This window comes from Tenrec ecaudatus, chromosome 9, assembly GCF_050624435.1.
Source record: "Tenrec ecaudatus isolate mTenEca1 chromosome 9, mTenEca1.hap1, whole genome shotgun sequence".
Lineage (NCBI taxonomy): Eukaryota > Metazoa > Chordata > Mammalia > Afrosoricida > Tenrecidae > Tenrec > Tenrec ecaudatus.
In genome coordinates, this window is record NC_134538.1 from 87,821,031 (window position 1) to 87,843,919 (window position 22,889).

General features: G+C 41.1%; 1 protein-coding gene across 2 annotated transcripts in view; it reads right to left on the reverse strand.

Moving 5' to 3' along the window:
* Window positions 1-22,889, reverse strand: part of ITGB8 (integrin subunit beta 8) — a 95,200-nt gene that overhangs the window by 45,429 nt on the left and 26,882 nt on the right. For both annotated transcript variants that reach the window (XM_075558323.1, XM_075558324.1), the window contains exons 2-3: window positions 14,309-14,394; window positions 7,945-8,116 (exon numbers count right to left, since the gene is read on the reverse strand). In XM_075558323.1, coding sequence (XP_075414438.1) covers window positions 7,945-8,116; window positions 14,309-14,394 — 258 coding nt within the window. The remainder of the gene's footprint in view (window positions 1-7,944; window positions 8,117-14,308; window positions 14,395-22,889) is intronic.

The window sequence follows — 22,889 nt, forward strand, 5'->3', positions numbered from 1 at the left end:
CCTACATAAATTACACAAATCCTCTGTTTCCATGGCAACTGGATCATGCTGACATTATGGTGCTTACCCTATTATTATGATTCCAGATTGTGCATCTTTAGCTTTCTTTTGGTCACTAAGAGCTACTAAATGAGATAATCTACATAAAACAATTACAACAGTACTTGGTAAACAGTAAATACACACATTATATATAATTATTATTATTACTAGATTCTAAGCCACATTAGGATAAGAATTAGGTTTATTCCTCTCTGGAGCCTCTAGTTTTGCACACACATCACCAACTCAGAAAGGGACCCTGGTGGTGTGTGGGTAGGCATCCAGTTGCTAATCACAAGGTTGGTGGTACAAACCCACCAGCATCTCTGAGGGAGAAAGATGAGGTTGTCTGCTCTCATAAATATTTACAGTCTTGGAAACCCTATGGAGCAGTTCCACTCTGCCCTAAAGGATCTCTGAGTCAGAATCAACCTGATGGCAGTAGGTGCTGGAGTCAATCCAATCATGTTTAGAACTAAAGTACAGGTGATGTTCATTTGGATATAGTATTTCCTAAGGCCCACCTATTTGCCACATTAGGAAGAGACAGCATGACTGATATCCCACAGTGTGTGTGTGTGTGTGTGTGTGTGTGTGTGTGTGAGAGAGAGAGAGAGAGAGAGAGAGAGAGAGAGAGAGAGAGAGAGAGAGAGAGAGAGCTAGCTTACCTAGACTCTCTCTATTTACACAGGATTTCTCTGGCCTCAGAATGTTTATGCCACCACTTTCCTATCTCCAGAAAAGGTTCATCCTCACACCTTTTCAGATTCTGAAGACTAGGATCCGAATGTCTTTGCAGTAATCATTAAACGAAAAAGCCAGTTTTGAGACACAGACTAGCAAAGAAGACTCGGAAGAGTTGATAGTTAGAATGAGCTTGTAAACTACTCAGATGATGGTGTGAACATCCCAGATGAAAAGCTGAAGAATTGGTTGACTTTAAAAGGTAACTGAAAATGTGTTTCATGATACAAAACTGAAAAATAAAGGAAACATGAAAGACTAGAAGGAATGAAGAGAGACAAAATTTATTCATTGTCATTGGGTAGGGAAAGGAGACAGTCAGAAAAGGAGATAGCCTTGTGAAAACAGCAAGGAAAGGACACTAGCCCTCTTCTCAATTATGTGGGCAATAAAAATGGAGGATATATGCCAGGGTTGATAGAAAGAATGTGAGGATTTCTATTTTTATTTTATATCTTAAAATATTTTGAGCTAGGAAGAATAGAGTATAACTGAGAGATCTTAAGATTTTAATATGTTGCACTAAATCAGTGGTTCTCAACCTTCCTAATGCTGCAACCCTTTAATACATTTCCTCATGTGGTGGTGACCCCCAACCATAAAATTGTTTTCATTGCTACTTCATCACTGTCATTTTGATACTGTTATGAATCATCATGTAAATATCTGATATGTAGAATGTATTTTCATTGTTATAAATTGAACTTAATGAAAGCATAGTGATGAATCACAAAAACAAGATGTAATTATAGATTGTGAAATATTTATTTCTAATGACAAATCAATGAAATTTTGTCGTGTAGCATGGGTAACAGTCTTCATGCTGGGTACTCGTATGTGGGCATAGCTGTAGGTGGGTGACCCTCCTGGAGATGACAGATGAGCGGTGTTTTATGTGTTTTCCGATGGTCTTAGGTGACCCCTGTGAAAGGGTCATTTGAGCCCCAAAGGGTAGAGAAACGCACAAAATGAAAGGGACTCCTTTCTTTAAGCTATTAAAATAAACGAAGTTGGAAGCATTCCTTGAATTAGTGAAGTGTATCATTCCTTACTGCCATCAAGTTGATTCAGACTCTAGTGACCACCTCAGACAGAGTAGAGCTGCCCCTTTGAGTTTAAATCTCCATAGGAGCAGAAAGCCTCATCGTGCTGCTGAGGAGAGGCAGCAGTGTATGAACTAGATCTTGTGGTTAGCAGCCCAGTGCTTAACCCAGTAGGTTAGTCTGGGCAGACTAGAGAAGCAAATTAATAAACATGCATTTGTATATAAGGGAGAGGTTTATATACAAGAGGAATTGAACACTGAGAAAACATCTAAACCCAGTCCAGTCCAAGGCCATAAGTCTGAATTAGCCCATATTTCTGATACCAATCTATAAAGTCCTCTTCAGACTCACTAAACACATGCCACGAAGCCAAATACAGGACGATCACCCGCCAGTGGGTAGAAAGTCTTTTGGGTCCAGTGGTGTTGTAAGCATCTCAGTGCTGTCAGGGGTCTCTCTGTGGCTTCTCAGAGTTGTGTACAGGTGCCAATTTGGCAAGGGGTGGGTTGTAATAAGTAGGTTTGTTGTGCCAACATGGCCAATGAACACATGTGAAATTGGTAGAAGGGCGGAGAGATAAATGGCTTGGCGAGCCTTGCCTCCCTCTCTCTCTCTCTCTCTTGCTCTTTGATCATTGGACCAGTGTGCAGCTGCTTTGCTTATTCTGTGCCTCCAGTTAGAAGCTACACGACCTGAGAAGCCACAGAGAGACCCCTGCTAGCAATGAGATGCTCACAATGCCATTGGGCCCAAAGACTTTCTGCCCACTGGCTTGTGATCGTCCTTTATTTGGCTTCATTGCATGTGTTTTGTGAGTCTGAAGAGGACTTTATAGATTGGTATCAGAAATGTGGGCTAATATCAGACTTATAGTCTTGGACTGGAATGGGTTGGGATGTTTTGTCCATGTTCAATTCCTCTTGCACATAAACCTCTCCCTCATATACATATGCATCTTTATGAACTTGTTGCTCTAGTCTGCCCAGACTAACACATTATGGTACCAGGAGTGGAGTGACCCAGACCAATCAGAAAAATGGAGAGTAGATGTTTGACTTCTGTCTCGGAGTAGTGTTTCTTCTTTGGCTAGCCACAAGTCAGATACAGCCATGCAGATTACTCAGTTATTTTCTCGAAAGAATATGGGAAGTTAAACTTTTGGTTATTTTGTTTGGTTGTTGTTTTCGGATATTCCTGTATGAAATGGCAAAAATGAAGGCAATTAATGTATATTTTGAGCTCAGGGGTTTGAATGTTTCAGAAACCATGCTGCTTATGGAAACTAGCTGACAGAAGATTAAAATGACTGACAAAAAGCATGCATCTGTTTTGATGCCTTCAGAGACCTAATCCCATATTTTTTTATAAATATAATAGTTTAGATAAGGATTTAGATAAGCTAAAAAAGGATTGAACTTGACTGTTTTAAGAATTGAGTTTAGTATCTATTGTAGATATAAGGATGTCTAAAAATGATTTGGGGAAGTACAAAAATAGAGAGATTGAAAGCCCACTTGCCTCAAGGCATTAATTTGATCTTCAGATGGGGTTAGGCCATGCCTGGAAAGAAGGCTCTGAAAAGATAACACCCACCCAGTGCTTTGGATTACTAGGATATTTGCATTCCAAGAGATCTGCCTAAGGGCAAGATTGACAGATTAAAGGAAAAAAGGAACATTTTGGATTTGAAGTTTGAACTTTAGTGGATTTTGTCAGAAGCTGGAAAAAATATAGAACCATGAAGAAAACTCCTCTCTGGGACTGAACGTTAAAGGAAACCTGTGAGCAGGCTGAAATGCTTGCTAGGTACCACGCGGATTCACTTGTTGAGTGGAAGTGGGAGAAATGCAGCAATAAGGAGATGGGTTGAGTTTGGCCACCGACATCCGTGGACCTGGTTTACAGGAACAAGAGGAGAAGATGAGAGTGGGCTGACTGGTCTGAAGCTCATGACCTAGCACAAGGGGTCTAGGGTTGTTGAGAATTTGTGATGAGGCCATGGTCTAAGGCAAAGAGAACAATGGACACCCTGATGAGGCTAAGAGAGCCAGCCTACATTGAGTTGACCAGAACCCGGCCAGATGAAGAGATTTTTGAGCCTGTGAACTGGTGCATATTGCTGCAGACTTTATGGGTGGGTGACCTTTCCTGATTTGACTTTGCTTATGGATGCGGATTTCACCAGGTTCCAACTGGAATGAAGATTTTTCACATCAAATAAATGATTGTTTTCTCAGAGCACTGGGTTGATATAAGTGGGAAATATAGAAATTGGATACCCAAAATTGGGGAATAAAAGCATGAAGTGGTTGGCTTACAAACTTTCATAGGTGGGGGAATATATATTTATAGAATTATAGGATTAAGGTGTTCGTGTTACTGCAATTATTAGCATAAGAGTTTTTTTTATTTGTTCACTTATAGAATGTTATATGTTTAAATGAGGTTGGTACATATTGAATTGTATGCATCTTAGTTTTATCCTATTAGGTATAGATGGGATTTTATTATTATTTGAAAATTATACATGGCTAAAGAGTTATGTGAAAGTGTTAAATTGACAAGGGGTGGTTTGTGGTAGTCACCTAATGTGGTGTCAATTTAAGGATTAAGAGTGTAGGGATGGAATCTAGGCTGTCAATCTGGAGATAGCCAATGAGATTTCTGTGGGCATGGCCTTCTCCTGAGAATTCTGGCAAATCTGGTACTTCCTCCTTGGAGGCGGAAGACACCTCTCCCTCTGCCACTCCCTGGGAGACATTACAGAAGACAAGCCACATGGAAGCAACCAGACCTCGGAAGCTGGAGAAGCCACAGAGAGACCCCTGCCAGCACTGAGATGCTTAGAATGCCACTGGACCCAAAAACTTTCTACCCACTGGCTCGTGATCGTCCTGCATTTGTCTTCATTGCATGTGTTTCATGAGTCTGAAGAGAACTTTATAGATTTGTATCAGTCATATAGGCAAATATTAGACTTATGGCCTTGGACTGGACTGGGTTGGGATGTTTTCTCCATGTTCAATTCCTCTTGTATATAAACCTCTCCCTTACATACACATGCGTGTTTCTGAATTTGTTTCTCTAGTCTAGCCAGACACCCAGTATGCCACCAGATCTCCTTTAGTGAAGTATAGGTTATGTTAATTGTTTTAAAAGAAATTTCACTAGTTTTAAAGTAGAGCTAGATAATTACCTTTTCTACACTACCCTTTAAAGGATTTCATTTTTAGCATTCCCAGGGAACATGTACTTTAGTCAGTAGTCTATTTCTGTTATAATTTTTCTATAAAATACATAGGTTACAGTAAGAAAATAGACATATTGGGGGATACAGTGTGAAAAATAATGTCAGATTTTCAACTTAATTTAAAATATTTGATTTTAAATATAATCCAAGTAGTATTCCTTCAAACATTTAGTCAGTGTATGTATCTTAAAAAAAATCTTATTAGATGCCACATTGAAAATTGTGAATTTTCATCAGATAAGAATAAAGTAAGCTGAGGCTCATTTGAATGAAAAAGTTGAAATAAAATTGAGTTGTAGATGTCTACTAAAGTCTCATCAAGAGTCTTGATGGTTAATCGTGTTTGGTTATTTACTAGAAGGTTAATAGTTTGAATCTATGATCTTCTCAAAAGGAAAAGATGTGGCAGCCTGCTTCTGTAAAGATTCAAGCCCTGGAACCCCCTTAAGGTAGCTCTACTTCTGTCCTATAGGGTTACTAAGAGCTGGTATCAAGCTGATTGCAAAGGGTTATTGGAATCCCTGCGTAATGAAAAAAACAACATGCTTGGCTGCTAACTAAAAGATTCTCCATTCATGGGCCTGCTACCACTACCAAGTGCTCACCTTAAAAGATTCTGGATAAAGTGGGAGATACATGTGGAACTAACCTGAAAAAATATATATATACCATGTATGTTTTACAGATCAGGCTTGCGAGTGATACAGTCAAAACTATGGTCCTCTGTCATTCGGCAGATGTGAAACTGAACTCTCCCCCATGGCTGAATTTCCAGCCAACATTAGGGGAACAATCGCAGGAGTGAGAGGTGCATGCCTTGGAATAATCAACTACAAGGCGTCAAAAGGGCAGTATTTACCCAGGGACAAAGATCAGAGGGATGAGGAATAAAGGAAGAATAGAGATAGGAACACAGGAGGAAGTGGGGCCATTTATGGTACGTTGAAGGGATTGTGATCAAGGACATAAAACAAGGTCTGTGTGATTTGTTGAATGGAAACTGGGTAGCTCTATAAGGCTTCACCTAATTAAAATAAAAAGTTAAACAAATGGACAAACAAAAGCCCATCTCTAACTTTAAGCCTTCCCAGGGTGGCCTTGAATAGAAGATCTAATGAAGTGCTCCTGAAAAAGCAATCAGTGAAAACTCTATGAAGCACAGTTCTCTGAGGTACAAGGTTCTCCATGGCTGCAAACCACTTGACGGCGGCTCACTGGCACAGGAGCAGCGCTGGTAGCGTTCGTTTGCAAGACGAGATGGCCCGGCACTAACACCCTGAAGAATTTTTTTGGATGAGCAATAGAGCAGGTTCTCAATGGTGATTTTAACACGGAAAAAGAAATTACACTTTTTAAAAGTGGGGACTTTAGAATCAAATCTGGGAAAAGATCTAGGGATGCTTAGTTAACAGACTAAATTTAGGAAAATAAACATATTAGGAAAAGAGTAAGATTAAAAATCATTCAAGATGGTTGGGCAAACATCTTTAAAAGCTGTCTATACCTGAGAAATGTGTGTGTAGTTACAGGAAAATCTCAGGGCAGTGTCTGGAGGACATAGTGTGCTAGCATTCAGTGAGCAGGAGAATACAAATTCAGTAAGCAGTAACCACACTAAATATAAATGCACTTCACAATAAGAGATCGCAGGGCCTGTAATCTTACCAATCAAATTACTTTCTTTTTGTAGAACCCTTTCCAACTCTTGCTCTTGGGGAGGGGAGCATACTGGGATGTATAATTGCTTTAGATGGTGAGAAGCAGTTTTAATTGGAACATGCCTAAGGCCAAGGAAGAAATGGACTTTGTTTTTCTTGGTAATCAGAGAGTTTAGAAGAAATAGTTCAGCGTTGGAACTGGAGGAGTATCTATGAAGAATGCTGACTTAAAATGTTAAAGAAGGTCAAGGCCACCCAGAATGAAATAATGAAGGCTTGAGACCGATGGCCACATGGCTTTCAATTAAATCCATTGAATTGAAGGGTACATACTGTGCACCTGGACTTATCCTGCCATATGCAGTTTGCACACTGGGGTTCTCTAGCCCAATAAGAAAATGACAAGCCTGTGCAAGTGGGCAGAATTCACTGGCATGGAAAGGAAACACATGGGAAGTCAAAGAGGAATGGTGTGTGTTCAACTCAGTAGCAGTGCCCAACATAATTAAGACAATTTGGAATTTTCTGTTTGTGCTTAAAACTTCATTGCAAAAGCTCTGAGGACTTCACTGAACACATATCTCCTATTAATTAATAAATGAATCAACGAATCGTCTCAATAAACGTGTGTGCGCTTGCTCTGTACCAGCACTCTGTGCTAGGTACCAGAGAACCAGGATGAAAGTAATCATAGTGCCCTTTCTTTCAGAGCTGGAAGTGTAGAAGGAACAAGTACAGTGGAGCGTAATCAGGCTTGTACACACACAATTATACTGTGGTGTGGTGAGGTTTGCAGAGCGTGTCCAGTCACACAGGCAACTTGACGTTGTCCTTGTTAGTCGCTGTTGAGTCTATGCCAACTCATGGTGATCTCGTGTGTCGAGCAGAACTGTTCTATATGGGCTACATGTCTGCCACTCTTATGAGCAGATCTCCAGGCCTATCTCCTGAGAAGCCTTGGGGGTGGGGGGGGGGGTGTTAGGATTTGAACTGCCCACATTCCAGCAAGTAGTCGAGCACTTCACCATTTGTGCCACCCAGGAGTCTAGTGGTACAGAAAAACTAGAATTCTGATATTTGATCCTAAACTCACTGATTTCTTCTCTAACAACACTGCCTGTGCAGTATTAAGTATGGGCAAACAGTATGAAGTATAACTTTGTGAGCAAAGATTTATAAGAGGATTATTTGAAAATTGCCAAACCTGGACGAAGCTGGATCGATATTTCTCCTGGTGTCACCTGGGTATTAATTTCATTTCCACTTGGTGTTACTTGCACAGATGGGTATTCTATTGAGTCAACTGAGCAGCCTTTGCTTATTAAGTTTGGAACAATATCGCAACGTTCACTCCTTGATCCACCTGAAATGAAAACCTGTTAAAAGAAGCAAAGTCACTGACTTGCATAGGGTACAGCATCTCAGTGGTAACCATGGAAAACCAGATAACAAATTTTACAAAGAAGTCCTCTTCCAACTTCGTACGCGCAAGCGATGGAATGTTTCTGCATGGCTGCGTGTTTCCCTGAGGAGTACCAGCAACTTCAAATAAAGCTCTAATTCCTCACTCTTATTTTTAAAAGAGGAAAATTAATTATTGAGGAGTATATTTAAATCAAATAATGTAGGTGCTGTTAACGGATCGTTGTAAAACTATACCAACTTAATTCTTTGTAAATATTTGACTTTGGAAGGCCTGTTCCAAAAGGAAATTTAGTCAAAATCGAGCTCTCGGTGCTTCCAAACATGAGACTCAGTCCCCAGAGGTCTCAACTGGTTGGTTTATTATAGGTTGTTATGTTTAGAATACGAGCATGACTCCTTGGAAGTCACATGCCTAATTAAATACTGAAAATTCATAAGAGAGTGAATTGGATCACTGAGTTCTTTTAGACCAAAAATATCCTCCAACTCCTTATATACAGAAGGACCTGTAAATAATTAAATAAACTAAGCAAGATCCTGGTAATAAGCAGAGAAAAATAAGATTGCTGCTCAAAATCTCTTCAATTTGCAGCTGAACCTAAATTTTTCACTATCATTCCACAGTGGCTAACTGTTATCCAGTATCTGTTTGACAATTTTGGAATCAGCAAAAAAAAAAAAAAAAAAAAGCATAGAATTTAATTTATCCAGGCTCAGAAAAATGGGTATTTTCATTTTCGATGTTACCATTCAGGTTTGTTCCCAAACAAATAAAACTGAATAAAAGGGTAGACATGTGTTTTATTATATACCACGCTGGCTTGGCCATTTGGGGGATATTTGTTTACACATTAGCTCATGAATCTTCGTGGCATTGGCTTTTGATCTGGCATCCGTTTATTATTCCTCCATTAGTTCAGCTGGGGCAGACAGCTGAATTTCCAATCAATTGATCATTTAGCCCCCAACTGTTGATTAACTACGTAACTCAAGACCAGTAATTTGTGAAGGCTTAGAACACAGACTATGGCAAGGCAAATATAGGCCCTGTCATCAAAGAGTCAACAGACTATTGTGAATTCACTCACTGAGCAAATGAATGTAATGATGCTGGGCTAAAACTCAGAGTCAGCAAAACCACCTTGGGGCTGAGGGAACAGGGATTATCAAGGGGACACGAGAGTAATTTTGAGCAGGGTCATCTCTGGCACCAGTGGGTGGTGAGTAATTAGACAGAATGGTGGTAAGCAACTCAAAGACCTTCAGATGAGGATTTTAATTCCTCTGTCAATTAGAGCAAGGGGTTGGCGAACCAGGACTGAAGACAAACGCATTCCACAGCCATTTGGCTATTTATTTACTGTAGTTTGGTTGACATCTGAATTTATGAGGGCTGTGAAACATTTTAAAAGAAGCAGAAAAAAATATGTGACAGAGACCAAAGGTGGCCCACAAGCCTAACACTTCATTCGGTGGCCCTTTATCGGAGACAGTCGCTGGCCTTTGACCTGGCAGTGTAGAATACACTGATAACTATATCAATATGAGACACAAGGGATGTGACCTTCTTCCTAATCAAGATTTTCAGGAGTTATTCACGAAGGACTTTATGGAACGGAAAAGAAAACCATTTGCTTTGCCTTTGGCTCCACATGTAGATTTCAGCCAGAACTTAATCATTTTGAAAGTCTGAATTTCTTAAGTTCAAATTGATCAGGGAGAACCGAGAGTCCTCAATGAGAGGCTGAGTTGGCATTCCGGAGGGCGAAGTGGTCTATAAGCCACTAGGGCATGTGCCATGGTCCTCCAGAGAACACCAGGCTCAGTGGGGGAATCCTATCCTTCCACAAGTCCGTGGAACACAGAGGATGCTTCAAGAAGCCTTGACTAGCTCATGGATGGTGCACATGACGGATGTGCCCAGAAGGTTCAAGCCCATCCAGCGGCAACTCAGGAGAAAGGCCTAGAGAGCTGCTCCTCCCGCCAAAATTCAGCTACGAAGACCCTCTGCGGAACACAATTCTACCAGACATGAGGTGACCGTGAGCTGGAAGTAATTGGTAGCAACTGGTCATTGACAAGACCTGATAGCTACTTGCCCACTTATGTCTCAAGTGATATGTGGAAAATGTAAAAACTCCAGGACATTAAATCATGGAATGGAACCGAAACCGAACTCACTGCTGTGAAATCAATTGTGACTCATAACAACCATATAGTATAAATAGCTCTGGTGTGTTTTTTTTCCCCTCCTCCAAGCCAACCATTGTTACTTGAGTATTCAGAAAGACGAAGAAGCACTTACTTCAATGAAATTATACATTAAGCTATGTCATCTGACCTTTAAATGTCAAATAGTTTTGCCGAAATAGGCAAAATAGTCTCAATTATTTTGCAATATCTGAATCAGCAGAGCTCTTTTTAACCCACTGTAAAAACTAAGAAAAATATTGCCAATGTGACAGTTAGGTTTGAAGGCGGAATTAAAGACAGTGGATCAGAATCAAGACTGGAAGGCCGTGCCTGCCCACTGCGGCCTGCTTTTTCCACTTTGTATAAAAGGAAAGCAATTTGTAACCACACCCTTTTAATTTTCGGTATTTAGTGTCGTTTTAATTTCTTCTAGTTCTTATGTTTCACTTTCCTACAACACATAGCAAAATCCTCCTCCGACTTTGTGCATGAAAACTTCCTGAGAATGAAAAGCCCGGATGGAAGTCACTGGTTGGCTTTCCACCCACTGTCCCTTTGGCCATCGAATGTAATAATCATATGAGGATATAAATGAGACCCCCCCGCCCTTCTGCTCCTGTCTGACTCTTTCTAATACAGAAACAAAAAATTTATTTTATCTTCCCTGTTATGGATGGAGCTTTAGACTTCACTCCAATCCCCAATATGTGTTGATGTAGTGGGTTATGCGGTGCGCTCCTGACCTCCGGGTTAGGCGTTCAAGCCTGCTTGCTACTCCAAGGAAGAGAAATAAGGCTTTCTGCTTCTGTCAAGATTTACAGCTTTGGAAACCCAAAGGGAAGTTCTATTCTGTTCCATAAAGTCACTAAAAGTCAGAATTGACTCAATGACAGCGAAATTTTAAAAATATGTTAGAAGTCTAACTCCTCTATCTGTGGATGTAATTCCATTTGGAATAGAGTATTTTGTTACGCCAATAAGACTTCTATCAGACAGTCTGAGGGAGCCCTGGTGGTGCTCAGTTACGCTTTAGGCTTCGATCTGCATGGTCAGCAGTTTGAAACCACCAGCAGCTCCTCAGGAGAAAGACGGGGCTTTCTACTCCCGTAAACTGTTACAGTCTCAGAAAGCCCACAGGGGATCACTGTGAGTCAGCATCGACTCAGTGGCAGTGAGTTTGGTTTTGGTTATCCGACGCTTTAACCAAGGTGGCTGGTGGTTTTGAACTGCTGACCTTATTGTTAGCAGCCCAGTTGAACGCCAGTTGGTACCCACCATGCCACCAGGGGTGGCTGTGAGTCAGCCTGGGCTCAACAGTAATGAGTTTGGGTATCACTAAGGAACATCAAAATATTAGAGTTTGAGATGAGGATCTTCTCTAGCACTGGTGCCTTGAATTTAGACTTCTAGCCTCGTAAAATATGAGATAATACATGTTCACTAAAGCCACCATATTCTGCCACGTTTGTTACAGCAACACTAGGAAACCAAAGCATACCCTCCTATAAGTGAATTCTCGTCACGGTATTGTTTGGTACAGTGACACTTCTTGGTTGTTCTCCAAATTCTGACCACGCTATCGTATCCTGAAGCAAATAGATGAGGTCAGAGCAGAAGTGACTTCTTCAGTGCCTGTCCTTTCTTTCACAGGAATATTTTGTTTCTGTTTATCTGTTCTAATCATGAGCAGAGACAAGGGCCCCTTCTCTCACTGTACATCCCACCCTTCCGGGTTGAGAAATAAGACATTATTTTCATCTGGGTGATTTTAATATTTAACCATTACATTCTTCTTCTTGAAGATGTCAGGTCAGCCAGTGGGAGTGGACAGCTCCTAAGGTTAATGATGCTGACCATGTCTGAGTCTCTACCCCAGGAATGTAGGCTCAACACAATCTCCTGAAAGTTCTCTAAACCAGAATAAGTTGCTGCCCAGTCTCCCATCTTTCTGCATAGAAACAGTTCTATTTCTTGCGTGCCAAATTCTCCAAATTTAAACTTCACAACATTATGAAGTAGGTCCAAGTGTCCTGTCCATTTTAAGGACAGGGCCAACCTAGTAGTTAGGGAAGGTATCTAACGGTACAGCTAGAAACTGGTGAGACAGATTTGAAGCCACTTTGGTCTCAGCACAATATAGTGCACATGGTAGAATACGGCATGGAAAACCATTTGGGTCTGTGAACAAACAAGTGAATTCCCAAACGTTTTCCGGGGGCCCCATCGGATGGACCTGACCGGCAGCGGATGTGTGCTGGCTTTCTCAGCAATGCAGTCATCCCCGTCCCCCTTAGTTTACTCATTCCTCTGGACACCCCAATCCCTCCCTCCTCCCACGGCAGAACAGTTCCAGCGGCTCCGAGAGCTAGGCCTCCATATTTATGTCATGCCAGTTTGAATGAGACACGAAAGGGGGCTCTCTACTTCTAGGACAGGACTTTCTACAGAGCTGGCATAAGACATTTGGTGGTCCTTCCATACTACCCTCTGTAGTTGGCAGCTGGCATAAACTTTAGTGCCCTGTGGATCTTCTTGGTGGTGATGCAGCAATAATTCCAAATGAAGCACCGCGTGTTGACCAGGAAACAAGAAATCATGACGCATTCCTGAGAGCGGAAAACCTATAAATACATTTCAGACCCACGTTTTCACTGATGAGAACAGAGCCTCAGCCGGAAGAGTGAATTCAGTGTGGTCATTCGACAAGTAGGGTGTGACAGTGTTGAATCCGGACACTCTGACACTGTGCTCTCAGTGGCGGTGCTTGCCTCCTGGGACTCTGGCAAAGTACTGCCTACTTGAAGGGTGCCACCGGGCTTCCTGCTGCAGAGCCTAGAGTACCCGGGGAAGCATGCAGGATGTCAGTGAGAGGCGGACTTGCAGACGTGGCTACAGTTCTTGACCTTCTTCCCCGACTCTCTTGTCTCCATTTTGAGGTGGTCTATTAGAGAATTTGAGGGTCACCAGTCTTTGCCTCTTGTCAAGACTTCTTTTTCCTCCAGGAAATCCGTAACCAGAGAAATCATAAACATGATGGTAGTAAGCACAGTTCTTCAGCTAACCCTACAGGGGCCCCCTTCACGCCAGCAAAAGACCGCTAAAGGGTTGCCCCCTTTCAGCCGCAGGTTCGCGTAAAGTCAGTGTAAATTCATGTGGGAGAGCTCGTAAAAAAAAGAAACCTCAAATCATAAGATAGGTTCTTCAGTGCAACTTATTATAGACGGGCAATTCTGACTAAAATTTACCAACCAAAGAAAATCCAAATAACTTTAGTTGTTCACAGAACAAAAGAATGCATTCTTTTCACCAATGTTTGTCATTGACATTTGTTTCTCTTGGTAGAAACATGCTAATTCTGAATAGTACACATATTTTTCAACCCAATTCTCCACTTCACATAATTTAAGTGAACACAGCATCTCACATACCAAGTCATTTGTCAAAAGAAAGGCACCCTATTCTCCACATGTGACAGGCGGATTTCCACATGTAACATGTAGCCCCAAGTATTTCAAATAAAATGAACCAATAAATTAGCTAACTTTTCTTTAATAAGCAAATGTGAGAGAATAATTCAGCTTGGCTATGTAACCTAATGCCTCAAGCTGCAGTAAGAATTTCACACCAAAGCCTACTGAACTATCAAAAGTTATTATCCGTGCTTGCCAATTTTCTCTATAGAACAGATGGAAAGCATAAAATGCTTTGCTCTTCATTTCAAAATTACCATAATTTTCCTAATAAAGCAGTTATATTTTATATTCACCCAGATGCACTGTTTCCAACCATAAAACCAAGTAAAAATGTCCTGATGTTCGGTAGGACCATTTTTTGGTGTGTTTTTTTCCTGAAGCGCCTTTAAGGCACAGGATTTACCAGTAAAGAATCTGACTCGAGAGAAAGTTGGTGGTAAGGGAAAGAGGAGAAATGAAAAAGAAGAGAAAGCACACCTCTTGAGCACACCAGCCACATTCTGGCCCCAGAGCAAGGCACTTGGTGCATGATGCTGCACTTGAATCCGCACATCGGTTGTGTTCTGTAATGGAGCACAAAACAAAGCATTAGTGGCCTAGTTGTCCAATGGGCAGTATATACAATTCTAGACCCAAACGTATTTTAAAATTTGAAATAATGGGCACAAGTTTTAAATACATGGCATCAAAATGTTTCATTGCTTAGTGAAGAATTAACCTGTGGCTGATATTGATCAAGTATTTCCCATATGGCTCTTCTTACCTGGGCTCATAAAGTTGGAGGAAATGAGGGTGATGTAAATATGATTTTAGTTAAATTGGGTGGGGGTTGGTTTGAATTTTGCTGCAATTGTAGAGGAGTCTCCAAATATGTTTAGTATGCTGAAGTTTTCTTACACTCAGTATTATCTGAATTAAGTAAGTGTTTTGGGTCCTGGAGTTTTTACTGTAAAAAACAGTCATGTACATGCAAACATCAATTGCAACACATAAAGCTGAATCATAATGAATGGACTTTCTGAGAAAATTTCTCATTAAAAAATGTATCGAGTTTTTGGTGAAAATTTACACAGGGAGCGAGGCTCTCATTTGACTATACACACATTTCTGCACAGTAACATTAGTTAATCACACTGTGTCAGCACAATCTTTAACTGTGCTCTTTTTGTTCCATTTCCAGCACTCTAGTTTCCTCCCGCCCTTATTTTCTCATCTTTGATTTTGAGTCATTGTTGACCTTTTGATCTCATACTGATGGTTTTGACATAGAGTAATGTCCGTTAGTTGTGTGACACTCTGTTATTTCACTAAAAGATGATCTCTGAGGACAAAGGCCATTGCAGTTTTAAAAAGTGTCCCAAGGTGATAGTTTCATGGAGTTCTCTGTTGTCTACTGTTTCGTCTTTTTTCCCCTAAAAATTTGAGTTCTGCTCTACGGAATGTCCCCGTGGCCCTGTCATTCTAGCTGAGACGATCTAAGATAAGTCATGTAAGTATAGTCATTGGTGATGGCCAGGTATGTAATCCGTCCGGTTTCAGGATATACGTAGTGGTAGCTCATGTCAACTTGCTCCTTATCTGAGATTTTAGTTACCATCTTGCTGTTTTATTCATGGTGAACTGAAATCCAGAGCTTGGTATTAGATGACCACTCTCAAGCTGTTAGATCTCAGATACTACTTGCTTCACTAAGATACAGTTCACGATTTTTTTGTGTGCATTACATTATGCCAATATCACATGAGACTATGGCTAAGACGGTTTTGATAGGTCTATAAAATTCTAAATTAACTTTTGAGTTCTGATCATCTTAATAATGACAATCTTGCTTCGCAGGGTACCAGAACCAAATGCAATACTATGATTTATTATTTTTAATTTGGCTAAAACAGATGAATGGTTTAGTTACTGCATTTAATTTCTGAGAGTAGATCACAGCCAATACATTTCAGCCAATACATTTTCCCCTGTTTCCACACTATTATATATGAATAAGGCAGTTTGATTAAAGACACATTCCCTTTATTCCTCCTACCCACTAACTTCTTATACCATTTAAAAAAGACTTGTCATTATAGAACTTACACACATAAAATGTCATGGAGAACAAGTATTTATAATGAATTTTCCATAACACAATCACATATTTCCTACCAAGCCCAAAACAAACTCACTGCCATCAAGTCCATGCAGACTCATAGAGACGCTATCAGACAGGGTATTACTGCTCCTGAGTGTTGAAGACTCTCACTCCTTATGGGAATAGGAAGCCCCGTCTTTCTCCCACATCCTTCTTACAGCTTATCTTTTATTATCAAATGTTCCAAGAACACTGGGCATCCTGGTCATATAGGAGCTCAGAGCCCAGGGGAGGAGAGAAGCACACGCAGAGTCAAGTCCACTAGGACATGCTAAGCGAGCTGTGACATTCCGCGGAAGGAGCTGTTCACTCGGCTTTAGAGGGAGGACCAGAGGTAGAAGAGAGCACAGTTAAGTGTATCCAGAGGCAATAATACCCATCCCTCTTTGCTTCGTTGTATTTTTCTCATCTGGTTTTAAAAATCCAATAGGCATAATAGAAAAGTATACAGGCATGCGCACACGTGTGTGCATACATATATGCATGCGTGTGCGTGTGCAATATATTTTAAAGGGAAGAGTCCCTATTATTTCTGGTTGTCCCCATCCAATTGGGTTTTTCTTTTTACTCTCATTTATTATTTCTCTTTTCCTTCTTCTCTCCCTCCCCCTCTCTCCTTTCTCCAAGATAATCTAGAATAAAACATTGAAATAGTTCTAACGTGTAAGATGCATGGAAGAAGGAAGAAACATTACAAGGCACTAAACCTAGCAAAACAACACTAACTGGGGTGGTGGTGAGGGTGAGGATTCTTTCTTCTGTTTTATTGATTTATTGGTAAACCAATGGGTTAAAATGAAGCAGTCCTTTTCGGGTACCTCTTATGCTGTCTGTAGTCTCTGAAAACTTGGCATGAATTTAAATAAACCTTTAATATACGTTACCCCAAACTTCTTCATTGACCTTTCCAGACCTGGCCTAGAATTCCAAGGACTAAAAATAACACTAATGTTTCAGGCTCCATTTGCTTCCAGCTTGGCTCTGCCTGTGCCCTTCCTCCACCTAACTACGAAGCCTCCCTTGCCTAAAAACCTTCCATCTGGCTTAGCTTGCAAAACTTTAAAACTGCTTATTCCTGAAATCTTATGAGTGTGAGTGACCTTTTCAGTTTTGTTCCCAGAAAGAAAACTGGTTTAGGTTTAGAAATCAAACACGTTTGCAGACCCAAGGCTTTACCAACTCAGCCTTGACCCAACTGGAATGTGGAGTGCAACTAACTTCAATGGAAAAATAACCAAGTGGTTTACACAACAGGTAGGGATTCTGCACTGGCAGTGAAGCTGGCAGTTCAGTGGGAAAAAGCTGCAGCATCTGTGAATCTGGTTTTTGTTTCTAATAGTCCCTGTGTCTGTCCTAAATTGACCCAGATTCCAGCTCAGGTCAGGGTTCTACTTCCTTAGCACATGTAGTAAGTAATGAAGTGACAAACAAAAGTCCTGATTTCTTTGGATTCTGCTTTCTATTTTCTTTACAATCTTCCAGTGCCAACCTCTGATCTCAAACTTCAGAAACCTAAGGATGGGGACTCAGAAGGATGGGGACTTTGGTTCTGCCAATCCTACCCAGGTTCCAGGCCGACATTTCTCAGAGTGTACATAACTACAAGAAAAAGATCCCATAAATGGATATGGAGGAGGTGGACCTCACAGTTCTGCAGAACTGGAAAAAGACCATAAATTGTGCTCCCTGGGAACAGTGTCAAACATTATTGCTGGAGAGTGTCATGCTCAGACTTCACAGAAGACAAACCAGATACACTTTGACCAGCAGAATTTAAAGAATTTTTAAAAATTTAAAAATATGCAAGTAAGTAAAGTTGCTAAAATGCAAGCATCACACCCATTACAGAAACTCCTTGCACGGAATACTCAAGCTTAGATGGTGCTATGACTCAGCACTCGTCAGGTATCTCCTCCCAGATCTCTCTTGCTCCTTCTTTCTCACACACACACATACAATGATCTGTGCAAACAGAAGTCCAGCAGATAACACAGCAGACCCATCAATGTGTGGCTGCAGTTCAGGACACCTGAGCTTTTTGCATCAGCAAATACTCTATTCGCTTCATTTGTCATCCTATCCCCAATTCAACATCATGCAGAGGATGCTCCTCTGCAGGGGCTTCCTAGCAGCCTGTGGTGCTGGGGTCTCCAGACATGCCAGGGTCGTTCCCCGACTCCTTGTAGCTACTGGTTCAGCTATTTGTCCAGTTATGTTGCATTGAGCACCATATTCCTTACGCTCTAGTATTGCTTTCCAGTTAAGTAATGTCAATTGTTTTCGTTGAGGTTTACTTTCATGCTTCACAAAGAAAATGGGACATTGTAGAGCCTCAAGGTAACCTCTAAGCCTCGGTAGTACAGTGAGCTAAGCGGTGGGCTGCCAGGTCAGTGGTTCGAACCATTCTTAGAGGGTCAGTAGAAGTTGGAATTGACTCAGCGGAAGGAGACTTGGGTAATGGAAATTTGGACTAAGCTATTCAGTATTTTAAATCGCTTCATAATTATGCAAAAGGTGGGCAATGAATAAAGACGGAAGAGGAACTGATGCCTTTAAATGATTGTGTTGGAGAAGAATATGGAATATGCCATGGGCTGTTAGAAGAAGAACAGAGCTCGCTTGGAATAAATGCAGCCAGGATGCTCTCTAGACGTTTGTATGGCGAAACATCCCATGTACTCTGGACATGTTCTCAGAGGGTCCTGTCCCTGGAGTAGGCTATCATGTTTGATAAAGCAGAGTGTCAGTGAAAAAGAGGAAGATCCTCAGTGAGCTGGGTTGGTTCAGTGGTTGCAACATTGCACTCAAACAGCATCGGCAGGACAGTGCTCGGGTCCCTTGTACACAGAGTCACTGGGAGTAGGAACCAATTTGATGGCTTGTAATGACATCAACAATGGAAACTGTTAAGACAATGGAAAGTGATAATGGTTTAAACCATATGTCCTCAAATCTCTCTCTCTTTTGCTGATTTACCCTAGTCTTCACTGCCTCGCAAATCTCATGCCATTAAAAATGTGCTGCCTGGACAGGCATATTGCCAGAAAGTGTGTACATTCTGAGTAATCCTACTGATCTATGAGCAAGGACCGGGAGCCGTACCTTTTCTCATTATGTCACAACTGGAGACAACACGTGTTGCTAAATGGCTCCAGGAACAAATTTACAAACTTCCGTAGCCATGCTACTTATGAGTTAGGTGCCCTGCGGTTATTCCAACTCTGAGCCTTCATTTCCCTCCCTGTAACACAAGGTTCTTCTTGTTCCCAGCAGAGTCGATTCTGACTCCCGGAGGTTTCTGGGGTGCAGAGTAAAACCACTCTATGGGGTCTTCAAGGCTGTGGCCATTCAGAAGCAAACTGCCGGACTTGTCTCCTGAAGGGCCTCTGCTCATTATGAACTGCTAACCTTTGGTTAGTAATCGAATGCTAACCATTTGGTTCATCCAGGGACAGAAGGCTGAAAAGAAAATCAACTGCGGCCAAGCATTCCAAGCATGCCAAGCACAGTGCTTCGGGAATAGATTGTCTTCTCAGTGCCTTCAACTCAGTTCTGACTCATGGCAACCCCGTCAGGCATATAGGCACCTGTGTTAGTCTGGGTAGACTAGAGAACAAATTCATCAATCCACTCATATGTGTATAAGGAAGAGGTTTATATACAAGAGTAATCAAGCATTGAAAAAACGTCCCAGCCCAGATCAAGTCCATAAGTCTGATATTAGTCCATATGTCTGATACCAATCTATAAAGTCCTCTTCTGACTCACGAAACACATGCAATGACGAGAATGCAGGAAGATCGCAAGCCAGTGGGTGGGAAGTCTTTTAAATCCAGTGGCATTGTAAGCATCTCAACACTGGCAAGGGTCCCCATATGGTTTCTCCAGCACCCAAGGCTGCATCAAGGTAAGTCCATGTGGCTTTTACTCAGTGGGGGGAGGGGGGTGTCTTGACAGGAATCCGCCTTGTCAGTCGAGCATCTCCAAGGGAGTGAATTGAAAGAGTGTGTCTTCTGCCTCCAAGGAGGAAATTCCAGATTCCCCAGCATTCTCAGGAGAAAGCCATGCCCACACAGAGGCTTCATTGGCTATGATCCGATTGATAGACTCCACCCCTTCACCCTTAATCTTCGCAAGTCCCAGATTGACACCAGTTTATGTAACTACTACAGCACCAATAATTGGGACTGTTCCAGGTTTGTGGTTCATTTAGGTGCAGTTGAGCTGCTTTCACCTCATAGTGACCTCAGGCACCACAGAAGGAAACACTGCCCAGTCCTGTGCCATTCACATACCTGTCCCTAGGTTTGAGCCCATCTATGCAGGCACCGTGTCTATCCGTCTTGTTGAAAGTCTTCTTCCTCTTTTTCACTGCCCTCTACTTTATTAAGCATGATGTTATTCTCCAGAGATTGGCCTCATTGGACACCACGTCCAAAGTACATAAGCGAAGTCTCACCATCCTTGCCTCTAAGGAGTGTTCTGGCTGTACTTCTTCCAAGACAGATTTGTTGGTTCTTTTGGAAGTTTAGGCTACTTTCAATATTCTTCACCAGCACCATAATTCCAATGCATCGATTTTTTCCCATCTTCTTTACTCAGTGTCCAACTTTCACATGTATATGTTATCATGCAATTAGATTTAATTCCATAATGAATGTTGTACTGTTAGTTTATTTCATATTATAATGTACATACATGTTTAGGAGCCATACTGGTACTCTAAGGCAAGCACTGATCGGCTAACGACAAGGTCAGTGTTTCAAACCCACCAACTGCACCAAGGAAGGCAGGCGGGCCTGTCTGCTCCTGTAAAGATTTACAGGCTCTGAAACCTTGTGTCGTGTCACCATGAGTTAGACTCAATTTGATGGCAGTGAGTTTGGGTTTGGGGTTGGAAGACACAGTCTTATATATACGTGTATATACATGTGAATGTATTTTGTTACAGGTTTAAAAAAGAAAATGCTAGCTGCCTTCAAATGTGCTGTAACTGATTGTCTTTATAAGAACAACTGTGGATCACGAGGGCAAAATGAAGTTTAAAAAATATAGTCGCTAAATAAACAAATATCTTGCTGTTTTATTTTATTTGCTTCAAGAGAAATCTTAAAAGCTGATTAAGATTTAGCAATCTAAAGAGTCACACACTTTTGGTCTGACCGAAATTCTTAATTGCTGAAAATCTCTTAGAAGACTTAAAGTTTTTCATATTTTCTACCATGACATTGACTTAAGCTGAATGAATTTTTGAATTTCTTCCCAGAATTAAATGTTTGTGACGCATGTGAGATGACCTCTCTAACTGTCTGCCATAAAGCATAATAAATAACCATCAACAGGATAGAGCAGATCAAAGTCAGGAAACTACTCATTCATGACACGTAGTTATTCTGTTTTAGATGATGTAGCGCATCCATGTTGTTTTGAGACTAGGTAGTGTATATAAATGAGAAAGGCATAAAACACCCCTCATCCATGGGCCACTCAAACGACCTGCAAAAACGACAAAGGGGACTCAAGGTTGACACTGAAATTGTCCAATCAATCAAGTGATCACATCAAATGATAGTTTTGAGAAACGCTTCTGGTATTTTTCAGCTCCAAAGTCTACACAGCAACATTTAGAAGACGTTCATAGTTCTCTGGAAGATGAACCACATACAACTGATAAGATGATAGTACTTGATATTCAGAATCTTTCATTCTAGATTCTCACATTACTCTTAGCAGAATGATTTGGGAGAAACTTTTTTTTTTTTTTTTGCCCCCAGGCAGGATCCCTTTCTTAATTGCATTTACCATACAAAAGAAATTAAAAGCTACTTCCTTTCAAAGGAACAAAGTGAAATCTATTCTAATGACTACATACTCTGCTTTGACCAACAGTTAAATCCAAGCAACTGCATGCACTGAGGGAGCACAGTTTAGCATTTAACGTCGTGGCTTCCTTGTCCGAGACGTACACCATGGTCAAGGCACTGCTACAGACACCTCCAGATACATGCCGTGGTTTCTGAAAGCCCTGCTTTGACAAAGGTATTTCAATTCTTGCATCCTTTGATTTAGAAATTGAAACAAAGAAATACATTGATGTTCTAAACACTTACCATTGCATAGACACTCCGAGCTTTCCTTGTTTCCAGAAAGCCTCTACAAACACAGGGAGAAAGACAGTGCGGCCTAGCTCCTTGAATATAGGGGCAAAGCCAGGTAAAGTTGAATGAGGACTCAGTAAAGGGTCATGGGGGAAAAGCTGAAAGCATGAGGTGTTTTAGAAAATCAGACTTGAGTAAGTGGCACTCTGAACAAAATAGAGACCGTGTAGAGTGATGGAAGTTCATGGCTGAGCCAGCATTGCAGAACCAGGGGAATAAGGGCATAATCCAGGATCTCTTCGCCACCACACCCCCGCCTCAGGTTCTCCTTCACTTTATGTGTACATTATACAAACCAGGAGCCTTTCTTTCATGATATTTTCATTTGCAGATTTATTTAGTATTGGGAAGCTAGAACACATGGTAGACTGTTGACATAAAAAAAGCTGGACTGATGAGAGATGGCATTGTGACAAAACTTCTGCTACCTAATTAATGTTACTCAATAATTGCATATTTCAACTGTGCCCCTATAGAATTTGTTGTAATTTTTGCTTTGCTTTTTGTGATTTGCTACTAAGTCATGCTAGACATTCAGAAAATACTACTCTCTAGAAGTAATTTGCAGCATAGGTTGGCAAATCTCTCTTCTGCATCTGTCTGTTGTTTGTTTCAAACTAGTAGCAAGCATACCTTTAATAAAGGGTCTTATGGGGGAAATCAGTTTGTATTGGATGTTTTCACTAATATTGCTTGGAAAAAGTATGCACCATTATTTCTTTTTATCGAGCATACACAAAGTATAAATTGAGTCTATTTC